Below are 24,549 nucleotides of genomic sequence, written 5' to 3'. Positions count from 1 at the left end.
TGTTTGTCATTTCATAGATACTGGCGCAACTTTGTATGCAAGGGCTGGGACAACCGACCAACTTGTTCTCTGGGAGAGAACGTTGCGGCTAGAGCTAACTCATGGGCTGCTTCAGCCGCTGCACGCTGCTCGTCCTCGATTTTCCTTTCTCTATTGTCTTGCTCCCAGGTCTTTCCATTAATCGCTTGACACAAGATACTAGGCTCTCCTTCTCTTCATCCGAAGCGTCGCCACAGCCTGTCCATCGAATCTTGCACTGCCAATCAACCAGGAAGACATGCCCAACCTTTGGATTCGACATGCCGATATCAGCTCGCGTGTAATCCGTAATGCCTCTCCGGATCATAAAGGAGCGCGGCCAGTCCTCTTTTGGTGTCTGTTTTTTTTGCCAATCAATGCTCCGACGCACGAAGAAGGCTTTCAGTCGATCTTCCGTCACACTGATCGTTACCACTTGCAACCCCCTATCCTTGTAATGATCCAGCGCTACTGCAAGTTCAGGGTTTGTCTCAGCACTCGTGTAGCTGTCACATTGCATCCCCCCCAAATTTCGCTCTGTAGTTTCACTATTGACACCCTGCCGGCAAGCATATTAGTTGTGTCGTATATGTTGCTTGGATCGGCAAGCGTGTATCCTTGCATATTTGGGAAGTATAACGCTGCTTCAGTCCTGTATAGGCTTGGAGTTGCGAGAAAGGTTTTGCCTTTGTGGTGTCGCAATGCTGCTACAGGTAAGAAGGCTGGTTTCATCCACTGTCGCTTACTATGTAATGGAGTTAGCGATGCTAATCAAAGGCAGAAATGAAACATGCGCCTCATGAGACTCAAAGTAGTCTAGAAACCTCTGATTCCACGTTCGGCCGTCATAGTGATTATTGTCGCCAGGCCGAGGTAATTCAGGTTGCCCAACCGGTTTCAAACGGTGTTTGAGTGTCGGAGGCTTGTCTTTAGGAGGCAGTTCTGGCGGCGTCAGAGGCATCGGTCTACGATTGTCTGGTGTTCTGGTGCTGAGGGAGTGGCCAGTCAGAGCCCGCGATTGTAGGACCACCTTGAGTTGGCAAGATGGGCAAAGCCATTGTCTGGCAAACTTTCGATTGAGAAAGCCAGCGATCAATGGCATGTTCTTTCGGTCGAAAGAGCGCTCTGGAAATTAAAAGAATTTTCTTGTTTCGTCCAGTCCAAAAGCAAAGGACAATCCGATTGCGGAAATTACCATGAGTACATATACCGTTGTAAGACTGATCTTGAAGATGAATCACCACAGTCCTGCAAAAGAAAACCTGAGCAACATCTTCAAAAAAGTGGCTCGACTTGGTAAATAAATATATATGTCAGATGGCCTAGGACTAAGCCCTATAAATGCACGATTTAAGGGACTCTCCCGCAGGCCGGAAGTGGCCGAAGATGCCCGCCCCGCCTACAAGACCCGCCCACCAGCGCCTGGCCTGGACTTCCAACACCTTGGTACTACCAATCCTTTGTCTCTGGTTCCAACGTGTTCATCCATTCATCTAGGTAGTTCACACAATAACATCATGTTTTCCAAAATTCCTACTTCATGTGATTCATCACAATCAACATGGATGAAAAGGAGAAGAAAACGATGTTTGAGGGTTTGTACGCCCTCGGTGAATCCAGCGAAGAGGAGTGTGAAGTTGAACCGCTAGACACCGTAGTCCGCCACCAGTCCTCAAAGGAAGTGCATGAAGCCCAGGAAGAGTCATTCGCAGAGGAGAGCTCGGCTGGAAGAACCGCCCTAACAGTCACAAAGGCCCCAACGCCATCTAATCCGTCTGTTCCATCTACTCTATCGAAGTACCCAGGCAAGATGGGTGGTCAGCCAGGTTCCAAGGTGGGAGGTAAGCGGAAACGAGGTGAAAGCCTCATATCAGTCCCTGAGGCCAAGCAATTCTTCAGAGGGCTTGCATTCTTCTTCTTCCCAAACAGTGACATTAATGGCGTGCGGAGATTTCGAATGCGAAAGGCTTTGGAATATGGTGCGGTTAGGGTCATCGATTCCAAAGATGACACTATTACTCACATTATCGTTGACGACTGGCTCGACTATCAAGAGCTAGCAAAGTTTGTCGATCTCGACGCTCATGCAGAAAAGGTTGTCCTTGTCAACTCAAATTACATACCAGACTGCCTCGGGTTTTCGGCCCTACTGAATCCTAACCAGCGTCAGTATCGTGTGAAAGGCCATCAGGAGGCTTTAAATGCCAGGATACCAGCAGTCGACAATCACTCCATAAATCTGACAGATGCAAAGCATTCCATAGAACAACAAGAGCAAGCTCTGTCTCAATCGAACAGACCCGACAAGGTTTCTACCCTACAGAACAGACACCCACTCGATGCATTAAGTCTGGTCATTGAGGAAGCTCGCGCTACCAAAGATCTCGTGAGTCATGATTTTCCCCCGGCCGTACTTACCTTGCAAATGATCTGTAATTTGTCTCTACCCATCTTTCAAGTTCAAGTTTGAATAGTCTACTTGTGCTTCGTTGAGTCTATCATGTTGGCTTACAAAAGACTCAAGGATGATTTACTGATACGTGATACAGCCGCTTGATTCAGAAGGTGAAGCGGATGCTGGAAAAGGGACGTTTCTAGATAGCAGCGACGACGAAAGCCAGGATGAACGAAGGTCGAAGTCAAGGTCAAGTGAACCTTCCGATAAGAAGTGGCAGGACAAGTTCAGCTGCATGTCCAAGAATGACGGAAACCCAGACGGTGCCAATCCCAATGCTAGGACAATAGAGGTTTTGCAACAAATGGCCACCTATTATGATCAAACCAAGGATCACTGGCGCACAACTGCCTATCGAAAGGCTATTGCGCAATTGAGGAAGCAGGATGAGAGAATCGTCACCGCAGCGCAAGCTGCGAGGCTTCCGTGGATAGGTTCTCGTCTAGCAGCCAAGATTGAAGAAATTGTTTGCACCAACAAGCTACGGAGGCTAGAAAGCACCAAGCTCGAGCCAAATGACGAGTCTTTACGAATGTTCCTTAAAATATACGGTGTTGGATACGCCCAGGCGCAAAGGTGGGTAGAGGAAGGTCTTCGCTTACTGTCAGACCTTCAGCAAAAGGCCTCCCTATCAAGGAACCAGCAGATAGGGGTAGCTCATTTTGATGATTTCAACGCTCGTATTTCGCGAGAAGAGATGGGCCAACACGAGTCCTTTGTTCGCAAATTCCTCTCTAAAGCAGAGCCCACTCTTCAAGTCACAATCGGTGGGTCTTACCGTCGAGGTGCTGCAGACTCTGGTGATGTTGATTTCATCGTAACCAAACCTGACGCTTCTATCTCAACCATACACAACATCATGGCTACTAGAATTATTCCCGCTTTGACCAAAGCCGGTTACATCAAGACACCACTTGCCACATCTAGTAGAGAAGAGGGCAGCAAATGGCATGGTGCCTGTACTCTGCCTCGAAGAAAAGATGACAGCAGCACAGACTCCCGGCCGTGGCGTCGGATCGACTTTCTGTTTGTCCCATGGAACGAACTTGGGGCAGCTCTAATCTATTTTACTGGTAACGATATTTTCAATCGGTCTATCAGGCTGCTGGCAAGCAAGAAGGGAATGAGGCTGAACCAAAGAGGACTTTGGAAGGATGTTTTGAGGGGTCCGAAACGGCAACGATTGACACAAGGTACTCTCGTTGAGGGAAGAGATGAGAAGAAGATCTTTGAGCATTTAGGCGTACCATGGCGCGAGCCATGGGAAAGAGTCTGCTGAACCGTGTGATTGGATATGGTTGCGACGACCATAGAATTGGATATATGGTAATTAGGAAGAGCTTGAGACAGCTAACTCTTAATTCTTGATTTCCTCATTTTCAGTTGGAGGTTTGCGCTGATGACTTTCATTTGACTGAAGCATAGAAGCAGAAAGCATGTAATCCCATGCCTCTTATGTGATTGGTCTTCATCTTATTTTGGGAAGAAAAAAATGTAAAACTGTCCCGGATAGAGGCTCTTTTCATAAGAAGGAATTCATTTTATGAATATTCTATACGCTAATTTGCAAATCGCTATAAACGCTCCATGAAGACCCACAAACAAAGAATCATCAAGTCATATATCACAGACTGCCTTTACACCACAGCCAGATATCGAATGTCAAGTCTCTCGTCATTCAAGCATTCACGCATTTGAAAGCTCCGATAGGGACATCAGCGCCATTCTGACCGAAGACAGTTTCCGCACCATTGCCTTTCACCGCTCCAAGACTCAGCGTCCCAGCCTCATCACTGAAAGCTTGGCAGGTGACACCGTCAGGCTGCTGACCATTGTTACCGGACTGAATTGCAGCCTTGTTGGCCACGCGAGTGGCGAAGGTGCCCCTGACTGGGACCAATTGACCGTTGACAGGGACCGTGCCAACGGAGGCGCCCTCCTCCGCGAGATCGAAATCAAGCTTGATGTTGACGGCCGAAACACCCTTGCCATTACCGTAACCGGTGCCTTTACCATTACCATTTCCGCTGCCGCTGGAGAAGGCAGCCACACCGGCCGCGTCCGAGCAGAAGACACTCCCGATCGTCGCCAGATTGTTGCCCTTCGACACTGTGATGCCCGGTATCGAGTCGTCAAACGTACCACCGAGCTTGATCTTGCCGGCCGCGTCGGTAAAGGCTTGACAGACACTAGAGAAGGGATCGATGGGGACGTTGCTGACGGAGCTAACGGACAGACTGCTGGCGGGCGGGAGCGCGCCGGCGGTGTTGGCGAAGAGAGTGCCGAATGGGATAGTGCGCGTGGTTGAATCGTCGCCGCTGGTGGAGATGCCGATTTGGAGGGTGACGGTGCCGGAGGCTGAGGCTTGGGCCTGGGCTTGGGCGAGGGGAGCGGCGGCTGTGAAGCCGGTGAGGAGAAGGCTTGCGAGAGCGACGGTATACATTTTGGTGGTTGGGGGCTTTTAGACTCTTTTATGAAAGGGAATGAAATGGGTATGACAGCTGGATAGAATAGAATGGAAATGAATCAGAAGATGCACGCTTGTGCCGACGATATGCTTGACAAGTGAGATTGGAAGTTGAAGAATGATGTTGTTGTGTTTTGCTGGTGAGTCGATGATGGACATTATGGGTTGACATTGCAGTATATATATACGCTCTACTAGGAGGGCGACCCTTCTTGGTGAAGTCTTCTGCAGTGTTCTCTTACCGTCAAGAATAGCGATGTTGTACTTGCAAATAGGAAGTCAGCTGACCAGGATCGGGGCTTGTACGCCAAGGCCATTCACCTCAGGGCCTGCTGTAACTAATCTTTGGCCACGGTGGCCCCTAAGCAGCCAGAAAGATGTGCATCCTTTGTTCCATAGCCACCACATCTCAATTATAGCTGATAAGCGTGGTACTGTTATGTCGATTTACATTTATATATCCATGACAATGATAGCCAAATGCACATACCCAGTCATCCAGATCATTCCATTTCCTTCAGCCCCTCATTTCTGCCATTATCGTCCAACTCCAACAAAAAACGAGCTTCTCCACGCCTCGTCTCAACAGATGTGACAATGGAGTTCCAATTCCAGTGTCTGTAGGTCATGTTATTGGATGCCCCTTCGAAGTCCATTCCCCCATATTCCTTTTTTCTTCCGTTGGGGTGAAGACCTCTTGCACCCTGTCCTCGTCTTTCAGCCCATTCACCGGTCCTTTAACACTCGCTTCGTCAACTTGATCATCCATGTTTTCGTCGTGCTGCTTCCTCTCGCTATCCATCGAAGTCGTAGCACTATGCCGCATATAGTCTGCATACATATCCTCTCCACCACCGGCCCCCTTTCGTCTACTATCCTTGCCTCCATTTCCATTTGGTATTCCATTTGGTAGTCCATTTTCGATCGGCCTGTCTGGTGTTCGTGGCGGCCGTCGAAGATTTCCCGAAAGAGCAGGCTCGTTTTCAACCATCACGACCATCCAAACCCCCACTTTATCATCCGAACCTAGAAGCGGGGTACAAGAAATATATCGCGTTCGTGCATCAGGTGAAGGCTTATCAGAACTGTCGTCCCGACCCTGGTCATGTGCTTTGGGACACCAATTGACCTTCGCTGTGACTGCTGCCCCTTGCTCGAAGGCCTCCGTAACGCCGGATATCACTTGCTGCGATCCGTCTATGTGGGCTAAGAATGGGGATTGAAGGATACCAGGGACGCGCAGGGATGCGGAGACGAAGAGAATGCGCAGAGATGGGTGTGGACGAACGAGAAGGTAATTCTGATAGACCCCTGGCAACCGACCAGATGTCAGAGAGGCAGAAAGGGGCATGGGGTTTTTGTTGTCGACCTCGCCTTCCTCTTCATTTCCCAGAATTTTTCTAGCCCGTCGGGCGCTGTCCTGCTGCTTTCTGGGGGTCACACGCGTAGAGTAGCTGTAGTTGGATGCATCCCCATTCGTGCTACCCTCACGACTCTGCCCCTGGAAGAGAGACGACTCATCAACACTTAGCATTTGGGAAAGCTCTTCAAGGGGTTTGAGATGTTTCTGGCCATCGCGATCATCATTTTGGTTACTGTATGAAGTTGCAGACGGGCGGGAGTCGTTCAAGAGACGTTCGAAAGAGTCCAGGCCCCGACCGTTCTCTATCAGACCAGAGATGTCTACCTGTGCGCCAATAAAGTACTTAACGGCACCTCGATTATCGTACAGAGGAGCAATAAGAAGTAAGTTCATGAAAGGAGAGCCGTCCCTTCTGTAGTTGAGTATACATTCGCATGACTCCTGGCCTGATCGTATGTTTTTGCGAAGCCTCTCTACGGTCGCCTCGTCAGACCGACTTCCCTGCAGGAATCTACAATTCCGACCCAAGGAATCGTCTCGGGAATATCGGGTGGTTCTATAGAACTCTTCACTGGCGTATATGATTGGACAATCTTCCTGATTAGGGTCCGACAAGCAGAACGTCTCCGCAAGCCCACTCACGAGCTCCCTATGCACGGGCATACCTGCGCCAGTGATTTCCTTGATCATATACTCTGTCACGACCTTTGTAAGGCAAGTTGTTACGTAGGCTGGTAAAGCATCCGTAACGAGAGAGTTGAAGATCTTATCGCCCCAGGCTTTGAATTCTGGTTCTAAAGACGCGACGCGAACAGGATCGGGCGAGTTTGGGTCTTCTGTTGTGGCCTGTAGACTTTCAGATAGAGCGTTTGCATATTCCACTGCCTTGATAGCCTTTTTCATCTCAAGATACTGGACCAATGTTGGTGCTATATTGGGCTTGTAGCGGTTAAGGAAAGCGGTGAAGCGGAGAAAGAAAGAAGGGTCATTGAGTATAATGTCGAGGTGATTGCCTGACAACAGCTTCTCGGCCAAAGTATCGATATGTTTGACTTTGATATTCGGCGGAGGAGGTTTCAAGTCAAAATTTGGACTCTCATTTTGGCTGCGCAGGTCTTCTGGGTGGCCCATATCCATTGGTCTTTCGGGTGAGCCGCCCAGCGCTGCGGCCTCGTTCAGAGATTTGCTTCGTGTGCGCTTCAGTTGAGGTACCATAGCTAATTGTTGTGACCCAAGGATATCGTCAGGCGGCGTGCTAGATTTGGTGTGGTTCTGTTTTCCTGTGTTTGAGCTCCTGCTCCGTCGGGGGTGCCTGTGTGACTTCAAGCTCTCGCGCATCCGACTCATATCAAGACCCACATCGAACACTCGGCGGGACATGGCTGGGAGACGCTCGATAGCGAAGGGGCAGATCTGGTCAAAGATAACAAGGGACTCGAGAAAATCAAGGGCGTCATCTGAAGCCGGCATGCAAGCGTTGAAAAGCTAGCACCACACTCATATCCACAATAGGCTTGGGTCAGGAAGTTGCCGGCGCATGCTAGGGATATTAAAGATAAATTGAGTCAAATGAGTCAAGCAAAGCTGGCGATGGAGGGGCAGTCCAATGACGAGGGGCAGAAGATGCAAAGGAGCGCAAGGGCAAAGTCGAGCAACGTCATGGATGGTTCGAGGCCCTTTGCACGAAGTTCGGGCTTTGCACTAGCCAGAGATAGGATGCTCAGACATAGAAGCAACCAAACAGGGTGCAACAACGTATAACCAAAGAGTTGCTGGTCGATGACAACATGACCCGCAGGAATTAGGGCTCAGATCAGAGATCTGGCAGGGGCCTTACTTCTAGTGCCCGCTGCAAGTAAAGCCCCCCGGAAGGATCTCAGGATGGGGTGGACAATGGTGAGAACTTGCTAGCACTCAATGAGATAAATCGATCCACCTGTTCAGGCACAAGTCTGCGTGCTACTCATCGCCCCTTGCATAAACGTCCGATGTTTGAATTAAATTTAGTTGCCTATATTGTACGGAACGGGTAGGCAACAGTGCAGCCTTGCAATCTCATGGTACCCACGCCTGACAGAGAGGTACGCTGCCTACATAATGACCACCTCCAGCAACAAGGAGGCATTCCCATGCTTCATCAAAATCATGAGTGCCGAACCTCCATTTGTCCTTGGGCGTTCCAATGTGCAGAAGACCTCGAAATTGAGCTCTCATTACCACCACCATGAGACAGAGTGATGAATGCCTTCAAAGGCATCTGATCATTGGGTATAGAAGTCCATCGCATTGGGAAATATTCGGAGCGTGCTGATCAGGACCGGTCCAGCGAATCAAGCCTGTGGACAAAATGCAAAGACGTGCTTGCCCCTTACGGTAGAATTCTCAGTTTCGTGAGTTGATCGCGACAGCCCGTTGTGACGAAATGATTGATTTGCAGGTGTAGGATCAGGCTTCTACCCGAGACGGAAAAATTCTGCCCTATTGGATGGTCACATTTGCAAATCGTAGCGATGCGGAACATGCAGCGAAGGCGGTACACAAGAAAACAAAGTAAGCTTCCTCTCGTCCCTCGTCGAAAATAGGCGTAATCCGAAACTGAAGAATTGGCCAGGAGTAGAGGCGGGCGCTGGTCGGTAAGCATATTCTCGATTGAACATCACCATTTCCTGGCTGTTCATGATTGTCTGGTGACTCAAGGGGATAATTCTTTCCTAGGTGTGGCTGGTTCCTAGTGACAAGTACGCTACCGTGGCAGTGAATGAAAAGGGTGAGCTCTTTCTGTGATGCATCTGGTATTAGGTCCTAACGACTTCCTCAGGGAACCTTCGATGGGACTTTTGGTATCGGTCGGAATAAAGGGCGCATTCGGGAGGGTATCTACAGCACGCTCGTGTTGAAACTGTTGAGTTGGATAATTCGCCATTGTGCTCCCTCATCCGACCCTCATCCGACCCCGATCCCGTGTCTGGACGTTCATGGGCACGACAGCTCACGAGTGCCGAAGAAATACTGCATTTGGTGTTAGCAACAAGCTGTTGTGTCTGACGTCTGCGAAGCAGATGTTCGGTGGAGAAGCGAGAAAGGATTATTGTGGATGCCGGAGCAGCTCACGTAATAGTGGGATCGACGGAGCATCCGCTGTTCGAAAAATCTGCGAAGTGCGGAGTGCATATGGCCCACACAATTTCCTTAGCAAGCGAGTCCTTTAACTGCAATCAGCATGGTGTAGCACTGATACGTCCCTGCCATTCTCCACGTGAACATCGATCTTCACAGGCCCGTGGCCAGAACACGCAGAGCCTGAAACGTAGCCTGTCAAATTGCATGAATCGCTTTACGCTCCGAGGTATGCAGCTGCACACCGCTACACAGAAGTATACCTTATTAGTAGCCCTATAATCATCGCCCACCGTTATTTTACCGATGTTTGATCCCGAGTATTCATCGTCTGTGAGAAGGAGAATTCGATTCGAGTAAAACAAAGCCATCTGTTCTTTTGAAGACGAACCTACCCCCACGTCTGTATTCACCTTAGTCCTGACCCTGTCTCGAATTCTCCGAGCACGCGCCTGCATGGACCTTATTTCCCCTTAACTTTTCTTATGGGAGTTTTTTTGGCGCTGCTGTGGAGATTTCCAAGATCCCAACGTATTATCTTCGGCCGACGCTCAGTGACCGCCGCGTTGTAATGCTGGAATGTTGGGCCGTAGCCTTCAGCAACGATGAAAATAGTAATAGGTCCGATGAAAAGAGAGCGAGATTCGATTATGTCAAAGGCTCTAAGGATACCCGAGCTTTACGCTTTACTAGCAGTGTAGTATTTGATCATCGAAATCCCAGGATTTTGGTCGTGCGGCCCGGAGCTAGAGCAGTCCCTGCGTTTCCAGTCATTCGTCCTGGCTCCTGATGAGGTTTGAGATGATGGGTTAGGCACTCATGTTGGCAGCTAGATCGGTGAGCTAACTGCATTCAGCCCCGTTTGGAGCCAAGAGGCAGGAATATGTATTCGGCGAGGGACGCTCGGACCTCTGGCTTCAACAAGAAGAAACAAGGGGAAATAATAGTTGATGGCAATAAACCACGAGCTCTGATGATCATGAGCCATCTCGATCCAATAATGCCCGTCAATAATAATTGCACCCTTCCGCCGCCGTGCTCGCTGGACTGCCGCTGTTGTTTGCCAAGCACGCGAGTTCACACATTGAACCAAGCTTTTCTCTTCGTGAAGTTGCCCTAGTGTGGGGTTACGCTCTCTTGCTTTAAGCTGACAGTGATGCTTGACTTGCTGTTGGCTTTTGCTCAATTCGTCCCGCCCTATCCCTCCCCGATCCCTTCTCCGGGCCACATCGATTGATTCGCCAATCTGCAAAGAATCACCTGCGACTTATTATTATGCCCCTAAAATCTTCTCTCATCTTCATACATATTCGACTCACTCCCTACTCCCTTCTCGCATTTACTCAGCCTGACATGGACAAAGCCAGTCTGCTATCCTCACAATCGAAAGCCCATTCCCATAGAAAATTCCACATCCGCCAACGGCGCCTTCCACCCTCCCCCAACCCATCCAAGTATCCTTGCCAATAAGTCATACAACTCTACAATGACTACGCTCACGCTCAACGGAAGGCACAATCTGCCAACACCCCCATCCATGGATTTCGCGTCACAAGACTCCATCAAACAGATTCATGGCGCTCTGGCCTTGCATCACCACCGCCATATGTGGATAATTACCGGACCGGCCGGCTGCGGCAAGAGCACAGTCGCCCAATACTTAGCGCAAGAGCTTTCCATACCCTATCTCGAAGGTGACGATGTAAGTGGTTCTAGAAGGGGCCTCATCTTTTTGACAAGAAGCCTGCGTCTGACTCTCCGTGAACCTGTAGTATCATTCTGAATCCAACAAGCAGAAAATGTCACAAGGTCAGGCATTGACCGACCAAGATCGGTGGGACTGGCTCATCCAGCTACGCGAGGCAGCTACCAACCGCCTTTCACCCTCGAAATCCTCCCGAACCAAAGTTCATGACGGCGTGGTAGTCACGTGCTCAGCACTCAAGAGACGATATAGAGACGTCATCAGAGTCGCTGCTTACCATGACAATGATGTGATGGTTCACTTTATTTTCTTGAAGGCTGACGAAAACATCTTGCTCGCTCGGGTCTTGGGCAGGAAGGGTCATTTCATGAAGAGCACTATGGTGAGGTCACAAATGGAGCTTCTTGAGGAACCCGATATGCAAGAGCATAGAAAAGATGTCCTCGAAGTTGATTGTGGGGGAAGCTTAACCGAGGTTCGAAAGGAGGTCGTCAAGACCGTCAGAGTGGCCTTAGCTGACGACCAGTGATCACTTCATCCTACAGATGCGCGCCCCTCCGGCCGGATCAAGGACAATGATGATCAGGAGACTAGTCATGTGCTTTTAGCGATCATTTACAGGTGTTGGAAAATATTGTGCATTCGGGATGGTGATCTGGCCAAAAGTAATCGGGGTACATACAGGTTTAGAAAGGCTTCGACGGAATTCTGTTCATTTATGCATTCGTCATGTGGTGGTGTTTACAGTACGTACCTCGACGCATTCAATTTGGGAGAAGGGTGTCCCAAGGGTCGTTGTGGGTGGATGATCCTGCTTTCTCATGGTGCGCATGTACTTAGGACCACGCTACGGCTTGGGAGTTGCATAAAAGCCGCACTCGCGATATGATCGATAAACGCTACTGCATGAAATGTGCGGGGCACATAAAACGCATTATGGAAGATGACGAGCATCGAATTGGCTGCACATAAGCACAATCGGTCGGACGTCCTCGGCATACATATTGTACACCCTTCCCAGACACCCACTCGCTTTCGTTCCTCATTAATGCCCTCCTCAGCGCCATTAACCTCTCAAAAAGCGTCCATATACGTCAGCCCTTCTACCTGAGCGGTAATCTGTGCCCTCGTCCCTAACCGACGTATCACTTGTCATTCTCCCTCTCGTCCAAACAGACGCAGATTGCGGCCATGAGGACTAAGTCCACTCCTGGGGCGCAGTTGACATAATACGTCTGCTTGTCGCTAACGAGCTGTCCGAAATTCAAGAAGCTGCGGGATATGGTGGCAACAGGACGACCTTGTAGGGTCACCTCCGCAGACCGATCAAGCCAGTCCCCTTTGAGGTCGAGGGTCATGCTCTGGTTGGTCGAAGCATTGATGAATGAGATTGTTGACTTGGAAGAAAGCACTGCGAGAAGCTTGTCAATTGCGAGTCCTTTGCGTTCAAGCAACAGCAAGGAATTGAAAACTATTACATACGTGAGAATTTCCCTTTTACCTCGAAAAGCTGCTTCCCATCCGGGCTTTCTCCAATGAAAGACTTTGCCAGTGCAAGCAATTTGTTCTTCAGATGAAAGAGTTCGCGGCCCGAAGGGTCGGTGAAGATCTTGCGAGCGGAGATGCTCATGACTTTGCCCTTGCATTTGCAGACTTCTCGTCCATTCACGTCCGTAATGCTGAAGTCGTCGCCTGTGATGCTACCGCTGAACATGCCCTTTTCTTTCATCTTGAGGGTGACAGGATGTGGTTGGCAGAAGTTCGAGAGGATCCCCACGGGCGGGTTGAAGGGTTGGAGTGGGGCAGTCATTGTGCTGTGGTCAATAGTCGGTTTCTTTCAGAGGAATTGATGAATGAACGGTAGCAATATGATAGAAGACAATACCGTCACGGTGATACACAATGCAGGTCAACCTTAGGAACACGTGAGGGTGAGCTGATACATAGTACTTGTACCCTGGATCCAGGCCAGCTTGGCACAACAGCTAAACACAGCCTCCTGCACCATAAATGATGCGCCACCCAAAAGCTCAACTTTCGCTGGCGTGGTACAAGCTGAGTGGAGGCTCGAACAGGGATTTGGCAATTGAATCAATATGCAATGGTTTCACCACAGCTCAGCTGTTGCACGATAGCGTAGGATGCTTCAACGCAGGACTCGGTTGTAGCTGCTAATTCTAATTTTAGCTTGGAGGGTCGTTGGAAGGCTTGGCGCTTCCCAACCAATCAGATATCGCACACGAAAAATGTCAAAGAAATCTGGATGTGCTCAAGAAGCTCCAGATCGTGCCACGATGGCGGCAATCAAGCGCAAGTCAACAACCCCTACAACCCGCGAAGTGCATAAGAAGTTCAGGAAAGAAAATGAGGCAGTTCCACGGGTGAAGCAAGAAGAAAGTAGCACTGACTCTTCCTCGAGGAGTAACAATGTCTGGGGCGGTGCATCAGACGAGGGCCCTCTGGATGATTCTAAGATTGCAGAGACAGCATGGGATTCTGATCCACTAGTTGAATCCGATACAGCGTCATCCAGTGGTGCAGGTGACGGTGCAAGCTGGCCGTCAGACGATGAAGAGGACAGTGAAGGTCAATTCGAAGGCCTGCCAGATCGTGACAACGATCCGAACGGTGGAGTCGCTTTAGTCGCGGAGGAACGTGAAGTGACCAATGAATCAAAGCCAAAAGTGCAGAATGGGGCTTCAAGTAAGCGACGCTCAGACTTGCATAACACATATGATTGACAATCCTCCAGGCTCGTCTCGGGAATCTCACGCGAAGCAAAGAGAGACAGCCAAAGAACGGAAAGCTGCAAAACCTAACGCGGATTCGATAGCTAGGACGAAGAAGCTATGGGAGAAACTGCGCAGGAAGTCCCACGTCCCTCAAGAGGAGCGCAAAGCTTTAGTCGCTGAGCTTTTTGACATTATAACCGGCCACATCCACGATTTTGTGTTCAAGCATGACTCGGTCAGAGTCGTCCAGACTGCGGTGAAGTATGGAAGGCCTGAGCAGAAGAGGATGATCGCACGTGAGCTCAAAGGTGACTTTAAGAGTTTGACCGAGAGCAAGTACGCCAAGTTCTTAGTAGGAAAATTACTCTCATATGGTGATGAGCAGATCAGAGACATGGTCATTCCCGAATTCTACGGGCACGTAAGGCAAATGATAAAGCATCCTGAAGCAGCTTGGATTCTCGACGATGTTTATCGGGCAGCGGCCACACCTGACCAGAAAGCCGCCCTTCTTAGAGAGTGGTACGGGCCCGAGTTCTCCTTGTTCAGAAAAACTGGGGACAAGAGCATTACGGCAGACTTGAAAGCAATCCTTGAAGGCAGCCCAGAGAAAAGAAAACCAATCATGCGATATCTCCATGAGCTCATTAATCTACTCCTTCAGAAAAAGACTGCTGGCTTCACCATTCTACATGATGCTATGCTGCAATACTATGTTAACCTTCAGCAAGGGAGCGAGGATTCTAATGAGTTCATCGAATTATTGAAAGGGGACGAGGAAGGCGATCTGCTAAAGAATCTTGCTTTTACAAAGCCGGGCGCTGATCTAGTTTGTCTTGCGCTGGCATACACGAATGCCAAAGATCGTAAACTCATCCTCAGGAGCTACCGAAAAACCATCCAAATGATGGCATATGATAATTACGCACACAAGGTCCTACTCACAGCATTTGATGTTATCGATGACACAGTTCTCACGTCTAAAGTCATTCTGCCGGAACTGTTAGGCGCCGACGAAAAGATCGAATTACATGCGGATACTGTATTTGACGCGATGAAGCACGGCAATGCTCGTATTCCGTTATTATATGTCTTCGCAGGCCGATCTAGAAATCTCATCCCTCCCACTAGTCATACCTCCACTCTCGACGTAGTTGATAAAATACAGGATATTCGGAAAACGACTTCCAGAAAAGATCCAGAGGCCCGACGGTCTGAGCTTGTGAAGTTCTTCTCGCCTCCTTTGCTGCGTTTGATCGCCGATCAGGCTCCAGAAGCAGTGACCAGTACGTATGGCTGCCAATTTATCTCAGAAATATTGCTCGCAAATCCGCAGTGCAATCCTACCGACCGAGAGAGGGCGCTCGGGGCTTTGGTTAATCTCACGAATTCCGCCGAAACACGCGAATTGCTCAAACAGCCGTCCGCTCGACGAATGCTTCGAAACCTGGTTCAAGGAGGCCATTACAATCCGCAAAGTTGCACAGTGGATTATCTAGACCCGCCACTAGGGTTTGATGAACAGCTCTACCAGGCGATACGTAATGAGATTACAGAGTGGGCTGTGAGCGAAAACTCCTTTGTTGTAGTCGCAATGCTTGAGTCAGCGAGTTTCAAGCACAGAAAAGAATTGAAGGAATTGCTAAGCGCAGACAAGGAGAGAATTGAAGATGCAGCGAGAGCGCAAGTGGTCTCCAAGACAAACGGGAAGGTTCAGAGTACAAAAAAGAAGAAACCTGGGGAGAAAGGTAATGGTGGTGCCAAAATCCTACTGCAGTTGCTCAATGAGTGAAATCTAAAAACTTTCGATGGCTCTCGTCTACTTTTAGTTTTCTTAAACTCTTCTAGTTGCTATTGAAGGCTCTGGGAGAGGAGAGTACGCCACACCAGGACCCCTACGCTCTTCGGGCACGGCTTCAATTGCAATTAGGATAGATCTTCTTGCATGTCTGAACCCTTATCACGGGGAACACTGTCTCAAGCTGTGAGTGGCAATGAAATTACTGTCTCTTCGTAGAATTTCATCAAAGCTAAGATGGTACAACAGAATAGCTCAAAAAGTGTGACATTTATATGAGTCTTTAAGTCCTATGGCTAATAGGTCGCCCGTCAGCCCCCATCAGCGGAAAGGGTGAGAATAGGAAGAAGACAAAAAGTGATTTCACCAGGTAATTTGAAAGAACAACTACATCGCAATTCCCTCGGATTACCCTCCATGCGAATTTATGGTCTTGATGTGTTCCCACTACACCATCTAGGCTGTATATTCCAAGTTCGAACCCTTCTATCGTATATGTCGACCCACCATGAGCAGACCAATAGCCACTATGCGAGTAGAATTATATATGGTCGGTCTAAGTGCTGAAAAGGCAATTGAATGATCTCAATTCCTGCATTCAGATCTGTCGAAGCACCTGTTCAAAAGCAAATGGGGACCTCCAGAAATCTAGTCATTGAATCTTGGTGATCAAATCAAATTTCACTTGACAGGGCTTTACGTCCTATCTTTAGTGGATCTGGTAAGGACGATTTTGGTACTTGAACATCAAACCATCACGCGAAGTGCGAACTTGAATTTTAGAAATATTTTCCTTTGCCTGAGGTGATGATTTCCCACAGTATGGGGTCGCAGTCTTCATTAGCTTGCATGATGTTGATCCGTCTCCATCACGCTGAAAATTTAAGGGACAAGTCTGCCATGATTCAAGCGTGTTGTCCATGGAAGCAGAGAAGAAGGACGTCCACCACGTTTTCAGACGTCTAGGCGCGTAACTAACAGCAATAATGACTGGGAAATACGCTTTGGCTCCACAAGTAAATGCTATCGAATTCTGTCATACGTGAGTTCTAGGATGTAAGTAGAAGCAAGGAGATTTCCTTTCAGGCCTAATTAGCGATTACGGTTCTCCTTCTCCCCAAAGCATGTCCGAGATAATTAAGTCAATTAAATAGCACAACCTATGCTTATGCATACGAACTCTGTTCCCCAAGGCCCTGAGCCCCGTTGATGCTGGCAGTACCTAGGCTATGGCGCTTGGACTTTTTCTGCAATTTCCGTGGTGGGCGACCCTCACTAATATTAGCGCCTGCTTGTACTATTGAAGGGCTTGCACTTTGTCCTTTCGGAGCATCCAAAGTTCCAGGCTTCAAGATCTCAAACCCTGAGTTGATCTTCCTGATAACTTGAGATCGACGTTCAGCTTGGAAAGAACGAAAGGGCTGTGCGTGTCCTTCATCGTACACAATTTCAGCGCCGTCAAGAAGCTGTTGCTGGTAAGTTGTGTGATCACCGTGATTTTCTGGTGGAATTAGTCCGCTGAGATGATCTAAGGGGACGTCTTCATCAACGGAATCACGAGCTGTTGCTGGGGTTAGGAAAGGATTGCTTTCGTAGCATGTCCGGGAATCTGTCGGCGATGGCTTGAAGGAAGCAGATTGTAGCTGGTTGTTGTCCGGCGGCGGAAATTCGATTTCGGACGAGTATCGAAAAGCAACACGTCCGTCAGTGCTCGAGCCGGAAGACCCTGACTGAGAGCTATGAGAGAGGTCTTCTTGATTTGACTGTGTTTTGGACCGAGCGGCGAGATGGGCCAGGGCATCCACACAACCTACAGCTTCGTGAGAATTGCTGAAGCGAAGACCTGACGAGCGGTGTGGCTTGTAAGTAGGTCTCCCACGGGAAAGAACTTCAATACCAGAAAGCGGAGGGTGATGCTCGGTAGCCTTCCTAATTTCGACGCGGGGAGCAATCGATGTGAGGGACGCCGTACTTGCTGCTGTATCGGAGGAATCGAAAGGGTTTTTGGGCTTTGTCGTCGTCGCAGACAAAGTTGGACTGGCAGGTGCACTAGGAGCAGGCGTGTTGACTTTCGAATTCCACACGCCTTCAACCTCGACACCTTTCTCTAACGCTCGCACACCAAAGGGTACTTCTTTCGCTCGTCCTCGTCTAACGCTGGCCGAGTGCTGCGTCTCTAGCCGTCTAGCAAGCCTGTCGGCTCTAATTTTGGTGTATTTGCGTAGACGCCAATGGTTGTATGTTAGTTTCAAACAGCCCAAAGCGATGACAACGATCTAGATTTCTGTGAGAAAGATCCTACGAGGCTCGCGACAAGACATACGATGCCAGAGGCAAGGACCTAGCAGTTGAGTCAGCGTGGGTGCATTTATATAACCATGAGCTGAACTCCTACAAAACACATCCGCTCCCATAGCTGCCATGAATTCCAGAAGGCTGTCGGCATTTTGTGCTTCAATGTTAGAGCATAATTCTCCTCCTGGGCGGATATGAGGCGTGGAAAGAGAGAAAGTCTGGAAGTCACGAGATCTTCAGTAATGAAGTGTTACAGAGCCAACACGAGGCACTAGCCAATGAAGTCGACCCACCGAAGGAGCAAAACCCTAAAGCGAACTTGAAAACTCATGAAACATCGGCATCAGAGATCATCAGAAGAGCAGTCCAATGAGAAAGCTTGCGCACATAAGAATAAGAGAGAATTTGGAGCATTGGAAAGAGCTGCAGATATGCAAGTCAAGGCAAGGCATTGCATTTGCCTCCACCGGACTGAAGTAGGGCTGAGCCGACCGAAGACAGACGGTGGAAAACATTCGCACTCAGCCAGCATCAGATCCTTCAGAGCCTGCACCAGTATAGGCAATATCAGAGAAGACGTCGCTCTGAGATGCTTCCTAGCTGTACTACTCGAGGCAATTAATCTCCCGGCTACCGTAGACGACCCTCCAATTGAACTACCCGGCGGTCTCCCCTTTCTTCAGCCAACGGTCCAAGTTAAGAGAGAGGAAGTGAACTTCACCTTTGGAAAGGCCGTCTACTGAGGGACGATTACTACGTTGGATTGACTTTGCACTATTTTTCTGTTCTGGGGTAGTACGGGTACCTTGCAACTTTCGCTTGCACTAGAACACGCTTGTGATAGCTTGACCATTAGAATGTAGAGACACTGACTCCTAAGGGATGATTGATCTATTGACGTATATTCTGCTAGGCACATTGATACCACTAGCACTACGCCCCCTCATGCGCTCGAAATCTGCACAACTAAGAAAAGACTTGAGTGCCCTGGTCGAACGTGACTTCCTCACGGCAAGGTAGTTCCCGAGCGGCTCGGCGATATCACAGCCCACTGGGACGTCATCATTGCGACCGTCAACGCAGATGGTCTTCTAAGCATGGCTTGAGATAATCCTCTATATTGCTTGTATTCAACCTTTCCATTCTGCATTGATTGCTACGAGTATCGCAATTTGTCCACACCAGATATTAAGATGAACCGCCTCCGCAATCCATTCAACAAGAGACCGCCGGCTTCCAACGGCTATCCAGCAAAACAAGATGAGAACTTGAAGCCTGTCACATCAGACAGAGCCTCGGAGCATTCAAGTTATGCTGGATCACGCACTTCATCCTCATTGAGTATCAAAAGGAGAGAGGAGCCTCCCGAGTACAAGCTCAGCGGTAATGCTTCCAACCACTCCTGGATGCCACATTTGTGCTGACCTACAGAATCGCAGTGATCAATGGCGATGTCTACCTACCTGTAACAACATCAAGCCATATGTTTTCATCCGCCATCTGACTATCTCTAGCCATCTCCGCCGGAAAAGAAGAGCTTCTGGCCAACATCGCCTCGAACGAATAGCCACCGAAGCATGCTGAACGAAAATGAGCCATTTTCAATTTCCAGAGAATCTTTCGAGTCGTATCGACGATCTTTTGTATGTTCTTGTCCTGGAAATTCCCTACTCGTTGATCTAATTTTCCAAGGACATCTCCGCGCGATCACCGGTCAATCACAATGGAAATTCGAGTCCTCGCAGAAGCCTTGACACAAGAGCCATTGCGTCACAAAATTCGAGAGTCAATTCACCCAGGTTTGAGAAACCAGATCCTATGGAGGAGGAGGGATTTGAGGACGTTGGCCTGGACGGAGATACAAAGCCACACGAAGATTCCAAGCAGCTTCCGGCTAAGAAGCGAGGCATTTTTGCTCGGTTTGGAGACCACAATAGCGAGCAACCATCACCGACAGATACCTCACGACCGAGTTCGAGCCACCGTGGCTTCCATCTGCCAGGCCGAAAGCGGGCTCAGAGTGGGCAGAGCGCTGCCGAGCTTGGAAGCATTGACGACTTCAACAGTACCAAGGAGAGTGGTGAAGTCGCTATCAAGTCGTAGGAGATGAATGGATGGACTAAGAGGAAAATTTCGTGAAAGCTACTCATCCGTATACGGCACGAGACGGACGTGAGCGGCATGACAACTTTCGATTTCTTCAGGCGTCCGGGCAAGGCGGCGTTATTGGGGTGTATGTGTACAGGCGCATGTTTGTGTTCGCTACAAGTACTAATGCTGCAAAGCATAACGTAATCATAATGAGGACTTCTACGCCGCCATAGCATGCGCAGAGAAATATGTTTACGTAGACAGGCGATAGCGGCATCCCCTGCCAATATCGACGGGGGTGTTGAAGGTGTGGAAGGCTGAGCCTGCATTTAGAGTTTATTGCCACACGGACAGACGCAGATCGACCATGATACCACCTCATTGACCTTAGCGATACATTGACATCCCAATTGCTCATACCTTGAAACCCTTCTCCTAAAGTTATCAATAGCGAAGAATACAGTCATCGCCATGTCCTACTTCTTCTCGACGCCGCTCGATATCGATATTGTCCTCGATGACACGGACGACAGGCAAGTCATTGACCTCAAGCTCGAGAAGAACAGGAGAGAAAAGGCCCCACTGTACATGGACGGCGAGTCTGTGAAGGGAGGAGTGACGATACGTCCAAAGGATGGCAAAAGGTTGGAGCACACGGGAATCAAAGTGCAATTCATTGGCACAATTGGTAATTCTATACACTATGGCTCAGCCTGCGCTTTCCCTACGACGGTAGCCTGACCTTATGATAGAAATGTTCTTCGACCGAGGTACCCACCACGAATTTCTCACGCTCAATCAAGAGCTCGCAGCACCGGGCGATCTGCAACATCCCCAAACTTACCCGTTCAACTTCAAGAACGTCGAGAAGCAGTACGAATCCTATATCGGCATCAACTGCAGGCTTCGCTACTTCATCCGCTGCACCGTCTCCCGACGGATGGCGGACGTGATACGTGAGAAAGACATATGGGTGTACAGCTATCGCATTCCTCCGGAGACCAACTCTAGTATCAAGATGGATGTAGGTATTGAGGACTGCCTTCATATAGAGTTCGAATATTCGAAGAGCAAGTATCATTTGAAAGATGTGATCGTTGGAAGAATTTACTTCCTGCTCGTGAGATTGAAGATCAAGCACATGGAACTCAGTATCATCAGGAGAGAGACGACTGGTGTGAGCCCCAATCAGTACAACGAGAGTGAGACGCTCGTGCGATTTGAGATTATGGATGGGAGCCCGAGTCGAGGTGAGATCTTGCTTCCAGCTTTCTTTAATATACATGGTAGGAGCATTCGTATTGACGATGATATTGCAGGCGAAACCATACCCATAAGGCTCTTCTTGGGCGGATTCGACCTGACGCCTACATTCAGAGAAGTGAACAAAAAGTTCTCAACACGCTATTACCTATCGCTAGTTCTAATAGATGAAGGTATGCTTTCCCCTTCTATGCATCAGCCCAGCCCAACCCTCACTTTCCCTCTTGCTCATTGTGATCCGCAGATGCACGTCGTTACTTTAAGCAGTCAGAGATCGTCCTCTATCGGCAAGCTCCTGAAATCCTCGCCGAGCAAGCTGAACTTGCGAAACAGCAACCGAGCGTGCAGATTGCAGCGCAGGCGCCGCCCCCGCAGCAAACCCAGCAGCAAAGGGAGCAACAACGCGAACAAAGAGCAGTGATTGCAGCGGCTTAGTAGCTCAGACATCAGCTCCCGCCGCCACGGCTCTCACCTGCTGCAAGCGACTGATGTGCTTCGAGGACTGCGCAGGCTCCGCTCTGTACGTGGCAGATTGAAGGAACACAGGAGAGAACGAAGATTCGCCGCTCTAGGGCGACCTCGCAACTAAGGAGGACGGACAAGGTCAAGGAGATGTGTAGCGTCACAGTTAGGGTATGGAATCTGTAGCGAACAAAAAGCGAACAGGAATGGTCTTGGGAATATGAAAGCAATGATGTAAGTCATTCGTCAAGGTGACTATTCATCATTCTTGCCATCATAAGTCCGAGCTAATTGGTACCTCCGCAGATGACCACATGAAAAGTGCATGGCAGCAAACATCCAATATGGACAGTCTTCGTTACAATCTGAGTCGCCGAGGTGAAATATGCCTCTCTACTCCCCTTTCTTATTGTTGTCCATGAACGCCTGTTCTCCGCCCAGCGCCTCGAATTTCTCCGCGGCATTCTGTTTGGTTTTCTCGGGGTATTTGTCGCTGTTCATGACGCCCTGGCGACCCCACTGGCATAAGCAGCTGATTGCCAAGGGGTAGAGGAGGGTGAAGGAGGGGCAGGGAGAGGGAGATACTGACCTTGTACCCGCTCGCTTTGTTCGAAATATCCTCCGTGTTGCCGTGGATGTTGTCCATTGGATTGCTCTGGGTAGGGATGTTTTCTTCCGCTGTGCCCGCGGCGGTAGTGTCGTGGATCTCTTGGGAAGACATGATGAATAATTTTACAGTGTTCTAACAGCGTGGGTCTTTTGCTTGACGGACAATATAATGATCAAACGTGAAATCTTTGGTTTGGTGGGAACAATAGCAGGAAAGAGGGACTAATATAGTGAGGCTACTCTACAACACCTCATTACTTTGTGTTGCAACACTTCTGATAGCAACGTCACAGCCACGTGCTTGATCGTTTGTGGCTTAGCAAAACCGGTTTCTGATATTTACGTAGGGGTCGCTAGTGCAGGAGTACCTAGATCGCGGGGAAGAAGCTAAAGCGTGTCATGAGACTGATTCCAACAAACGAAGTTTGGGAAGGCTAACAAATGATACAGATCTCTAAGATCGACGATAGCTTTGCTCAGGGTCTTCACGATATTAGACCTAAGGCAAGGCTTGAGCCTCGTCACCGAAGTCTCGCAACCATCATTTCCGGTGCTTCGATGAATCCTTTCACCCTCTCCGCCATCCTCGCCATAGTAGCCCCGTCGACAACACGATGATCCGCGCTCCAGCTAAAATTCATGACTTGTTTCCTCACTACGCTGCCATCCTCGTTAAAGGCTGGTGTCGTCCTTGCCTTCCCCAAGCCTAGGATTGCGACCTCGCTCTGCACAATGACGGGCGCCACGTATGTTCCCCCAACGCTTCCGACATTACTCACGGTGATGGTCCCGCCAGCCAGGTCCTTGGCCGAAAGTTTGCTTTCCTTTGCGAGAACTTGCAAGCTGGTACATTCTGCAGCGATCTCCTTGATTGAGCGTGAGGCGACATTCTTGATGTTGGGGACGAGCAGACCTTGCGCGGTATCCATTGCAATCCCAATATTGTGTTTCCCGCGCATGATGAGCTGCGGTTTATGGTTATCATGGCTTTCATCGACGCGGGCGTTCAAGAGTGGGAATTCTTCGAGAGCTAGAGAGACAGCTTTGACGATGAAGTGCAGGTATGAAAGTTTCTGCATTTGTTCGGGAGCGTTGTTTAATTTGCTGCGCAAGGCCTTGAGTGCCGTGATATCAATCTCGTCGGCAAAGACAAAGTGTGGGATGTTGAGGGAGCGGGTCATTGTCTTGAACATCTGGCTTTGAATGGGAGTGAGTGTCATAGGCCTCTCTATTTGTCCTTCGTCGACAGCCATGGCAGGACGGGAAGAAGCTTCTGGCTTTGCAGCGTCCCTCTGCGCAGCATACTTGTGCACATCGTCCTTCAGAACCCGTCCATCTCGTCCGGTACCTTTGATAGCTGAAATGTCTATCTCGAGCTCTTTCAATATGCCTCGGACTGCTGGAGTTGCGAGACTTGCATGCTGCGCACTCACGTTCGATTCTACATCATCTGCCTGACTTCGCTTCACGTTTTGCGCTTCGTGTACTGATGCGAGAGCTTTCTGAGGCTGCTGGGGAGACGCTGGTTCTCCCGCTTCCTTGGGCTCCGGGGCAAGCACGGCCTCGTCATCGGGCGAGATGTCGCTTTGGACATCTATATCGAACAATGCCTGCATTGATAAGCTCTTTCTGTCTCCAATCTTTCACGATGATGTCCATACCCGTCCGACTTGCACCACATCGTCCTGGTCATAATGTAGTTTTTTAATCACTCCGTCAAATCGGGATGTAATCTGTGAAGCTCGTTTTAATATCTTCTCGGACCATGTTCAGGGTTTGACTAAGGCCCTACCTCGACGATCGCCTTGTCACTGGCTACCTCACAGACTTTATCGAACTGCTCGACCCGAGCCCCAGGTTGAACGAACCATTGGATGATCTGTACCTCTTTAATCCCTGCGTACCGTCAATGGCACGCCGCAGTACAACACTTCAATTGTCCTTAGAGGAACGACTTACCCTCTCCAGGATCGGATAGAAGGAAAGGGCGAATGGCAGTATGAGGTGACGAAGTATGAAAGTTGCGGAAGGAGGAGGACCGCAAGTGAAATGGGTTACGGGACAGTCGAGAGCGATTCTTGATAGCGGGAAGCTGGATGAGCCATCGAATGCTCATTGCTACGTATCAGACATCTTCGAACATGCATGCTTGCGATGGGAAGTTCGGTATGTAT

At 49.3% G+C, this 24,549-nt stretch overlaps 12 protein-coding genes across 12 annotated transcripts; 5 read left to right on the top strand and 7 right to left on the bottom strand.

Annotated features, from left to right (window-relative positions):
* Positions 1–94: 94 nt before the first annotated feature.
* Positions 95–979, bottom strand: KY384_002057 (uncharacterized protein; the record flags this gene model as incomplete). Its single annotated transcript, XM_044810583.1, has 2 exons — positions 95–577; positions 809–979. The coding sequence occupies 2 exons, from the start codon at positions 977–979 to the stop codon at positions 95–97; spliced, it is 654 nt and encodes a 217-aa protein (XP_044672557.1).
* Positions 980–1,579: 600 nt separating this feature from the next.
* Positions 1,580–3,752, top strand: KY384_002056 (uncharacterized protein; the record flags this gene model as incomplete). The annotated part of the gene is made up of 2 exons (XM_044810582.1): positions 1,580–2,404; positions 2,568–3,752. 2 exons carry the CDS (start codon positions 1,580–1,582, stop codon positions 3,750–3,752), a joined length of 2,010 nt encoding a protein of 669 aa, XP_044672556.1.
* A 399-nt stretch (positions 3,753–4,151) lies between these two features.
* On the bottom strand, positions 4,152–4,916 carry KY384_002055 (uncharacterized protein; the record flags this gene model as incomplete). Its single annotated transcript, XM_044810581.1, has 1 exon — positions 4,152–4,916. The coding sequence occupies one exon, from the start codon at positions 4,914–4,916 to the stop codon at positions 4,152–4,154; it is 765 nt and encodes a 254-aa protein (XP_044672555.1).
* A 649-nt stretch (positions 4,917–5,565) lies between these two features.
* On the bottom strand, positions 5,566–7,683 carry KY384_002054 (uncharacterized protein; the record flags this gene model as incomplete). The annotated part of the gene is made up of 1 exon (XM_044810580.1): positions 5,566–7,683. One exon carries the CDS (start codon positions 7,681–7,683, stop codon positions 5,566–5,568), a length of 2,118 nt encoding a protein of 705 aa, XP_044672554.1.
* A 3,343-nt stretch (positions 7,684–11,026) lies between these two features.
* On the top strand, positions 11,027–11,654 carry KY384_002053 (uncharacterized protein; the record flags this gene model as incomplete). The annotated part of the gene is made up of 2 exons (XM_044810579.1): positions 11,027–11,122; positions 11,193–11,654. 2 exons carry the CDS (start codon positions 11,027–11,029, stop codon positions 11,652–11,654), a joined length of 558 nt encoding a protein of 185 aa, XP_044672553.1.
* A 616-nt stretch (positions 11,655–12,270) lies between these two features.
* KY384_002052 (uncharacterized protein) lies at positions 12,271–12,935 on the bottom strand (the record flags this gene model as incomplete). Its single annotated transcript, XM_044810578.1, has 2 exons — positions 12,271–12,563; positions 12,608–12,935. The coding sequence occupies 2 exons, from the start codon at positions 12,933–12,935 to the stop codon at positions 12,271–12,273; spliced, it is 621 nt and encodes a 206-aa protein (XP_044672552.1).
* Positions 12,936–13,371: 436 nt separating this feature from the next.
* Positions 13,372–15,649, top strand: KY384_002051 (uncharacterized protein; the record flags this gene model as incomplete). Its single annotated transcript, XM_044810577.1, has 2 exons — positions 13,372–13,828; positions 13,878–15,649. The coding sequence occupies 2 exons, from the start codon at positions 13,372–13,374 to the stop codon at positions 15,647–15,649; spliced, it is 2,229 nt and encodes a 742-aa protein (XP_044672551.1).
* A 1,172-nt stretch (positions 15,650–16,821) lies between these two features.
* KY384_002050 (uncharacterized protein) lies at positions 16,822–18,101 on the bottom strand (the record flags this gene model as incomplete). Its single annotated transcript, XM_044810576.1, has 3 exons — positions 16,822–17,931; positions 17,979–17,996; positions 18,051–18,101. The coding sequence occupies 3 exons, from the start codon at positions 18,099–18,101 to the stop codon at positions 16,822–16,824; spliced, it is 1,179 nt and encodes a 392-aa protein (XP_044672550.1).
* A 1,439-nt stretch (positions 18,102–19,540) lies between these two features.
* KY384_002049 (uncharacterized protein) lies at positions 19,541–20,053 on the top strand (the record flags this gene model as incomplete). The annotated part of the gene is made up of 2 exons (XM_044810575.1): positions 19,541–19,593; positions 19,750–20,053. The coding sequence occupies 2 exons, from the start codon at positions 19,541–19,543 to the stop codon at positions 20,051–20,053; spliced, it is 357 nt and encodes a 118-aa protein (XP_044672549.1).
* Positions 20,054–20,512: 459 nt separating this feature from the next.
* Positions 20,513–21,739, top strand: VPS26 (Vacuolar protein sorting-associated protein 26; the record flags this gene model as incomplete). Its single annotated transcript, XM_044810574.1, has 4 exons — positions 20,513–20,729; positions 20,794–21,291; positions 21,361–21,477; positions 21,549–21,739. 4 exons carry the CDS (start codon positions 20,513–20,515, stop codon positions 21,737–21,739), a joined length of 1,023 nt encoding a protein of 340 aa, XP_044672548.1.
* Positions 21,740–22,159: 420 nt separating this feature from the next.
* On the bottom strand, positions 22,160–22,487 carry KY384_002047 (uncharacterized protein; the record flags this gene model as incomplete). The annotated part of the gene is made up of 2 exons (XM_044810573.1): positions 22,160–22,285; positions 22,356–22,487. The coding sequence occupies 2 exons, from the start codon at positions 22,485–22,487 to the stop codon at positions 22,160–22,162; spliced, it is 258 nt and encodes an 85-aa protein (XP_044672547.1).
* A 409-nt stretch (positions 22,488–22,896) lies between these two features.
* Positions 22,897–23,991, bottom strand: KY384_002046 (uncharacterized protein; the record flags this gene model as incomplete). Its single annotated transcript, XM_044810572.1, has 1 exon — positions 22,897–23,991. One exon carries the CDS (start codon positions 23,989–23,991, stop codon positions 22,897–22,899), a length of 1,095 nt encoding a protein of 364 aa, XP_044672546.1.
* Between the last annotated feature and the right edge of the window lie 558 nt (positions 23,992–24,549).

The sequence above is a fragment of the Bacidia gigantensis genome (assembly GCF_019456465.1).
Source record: "Bacidia gigantensis strain McMullin 20006 chromosome Unknown contig_134, whole genome shotgun sequence".
NCBI classification, from domain to species: Eukaryota; Fungi; Ascomycota; class Lecanoromycetes; order Lecanorales; family Ramalinaceae; genus Bacidia; species Bacidia gigantensis.
Note: the sequence above shows the minus strand (reverse complement) of the source record. Positions and strands in the feature narration are given on the sequence as shown.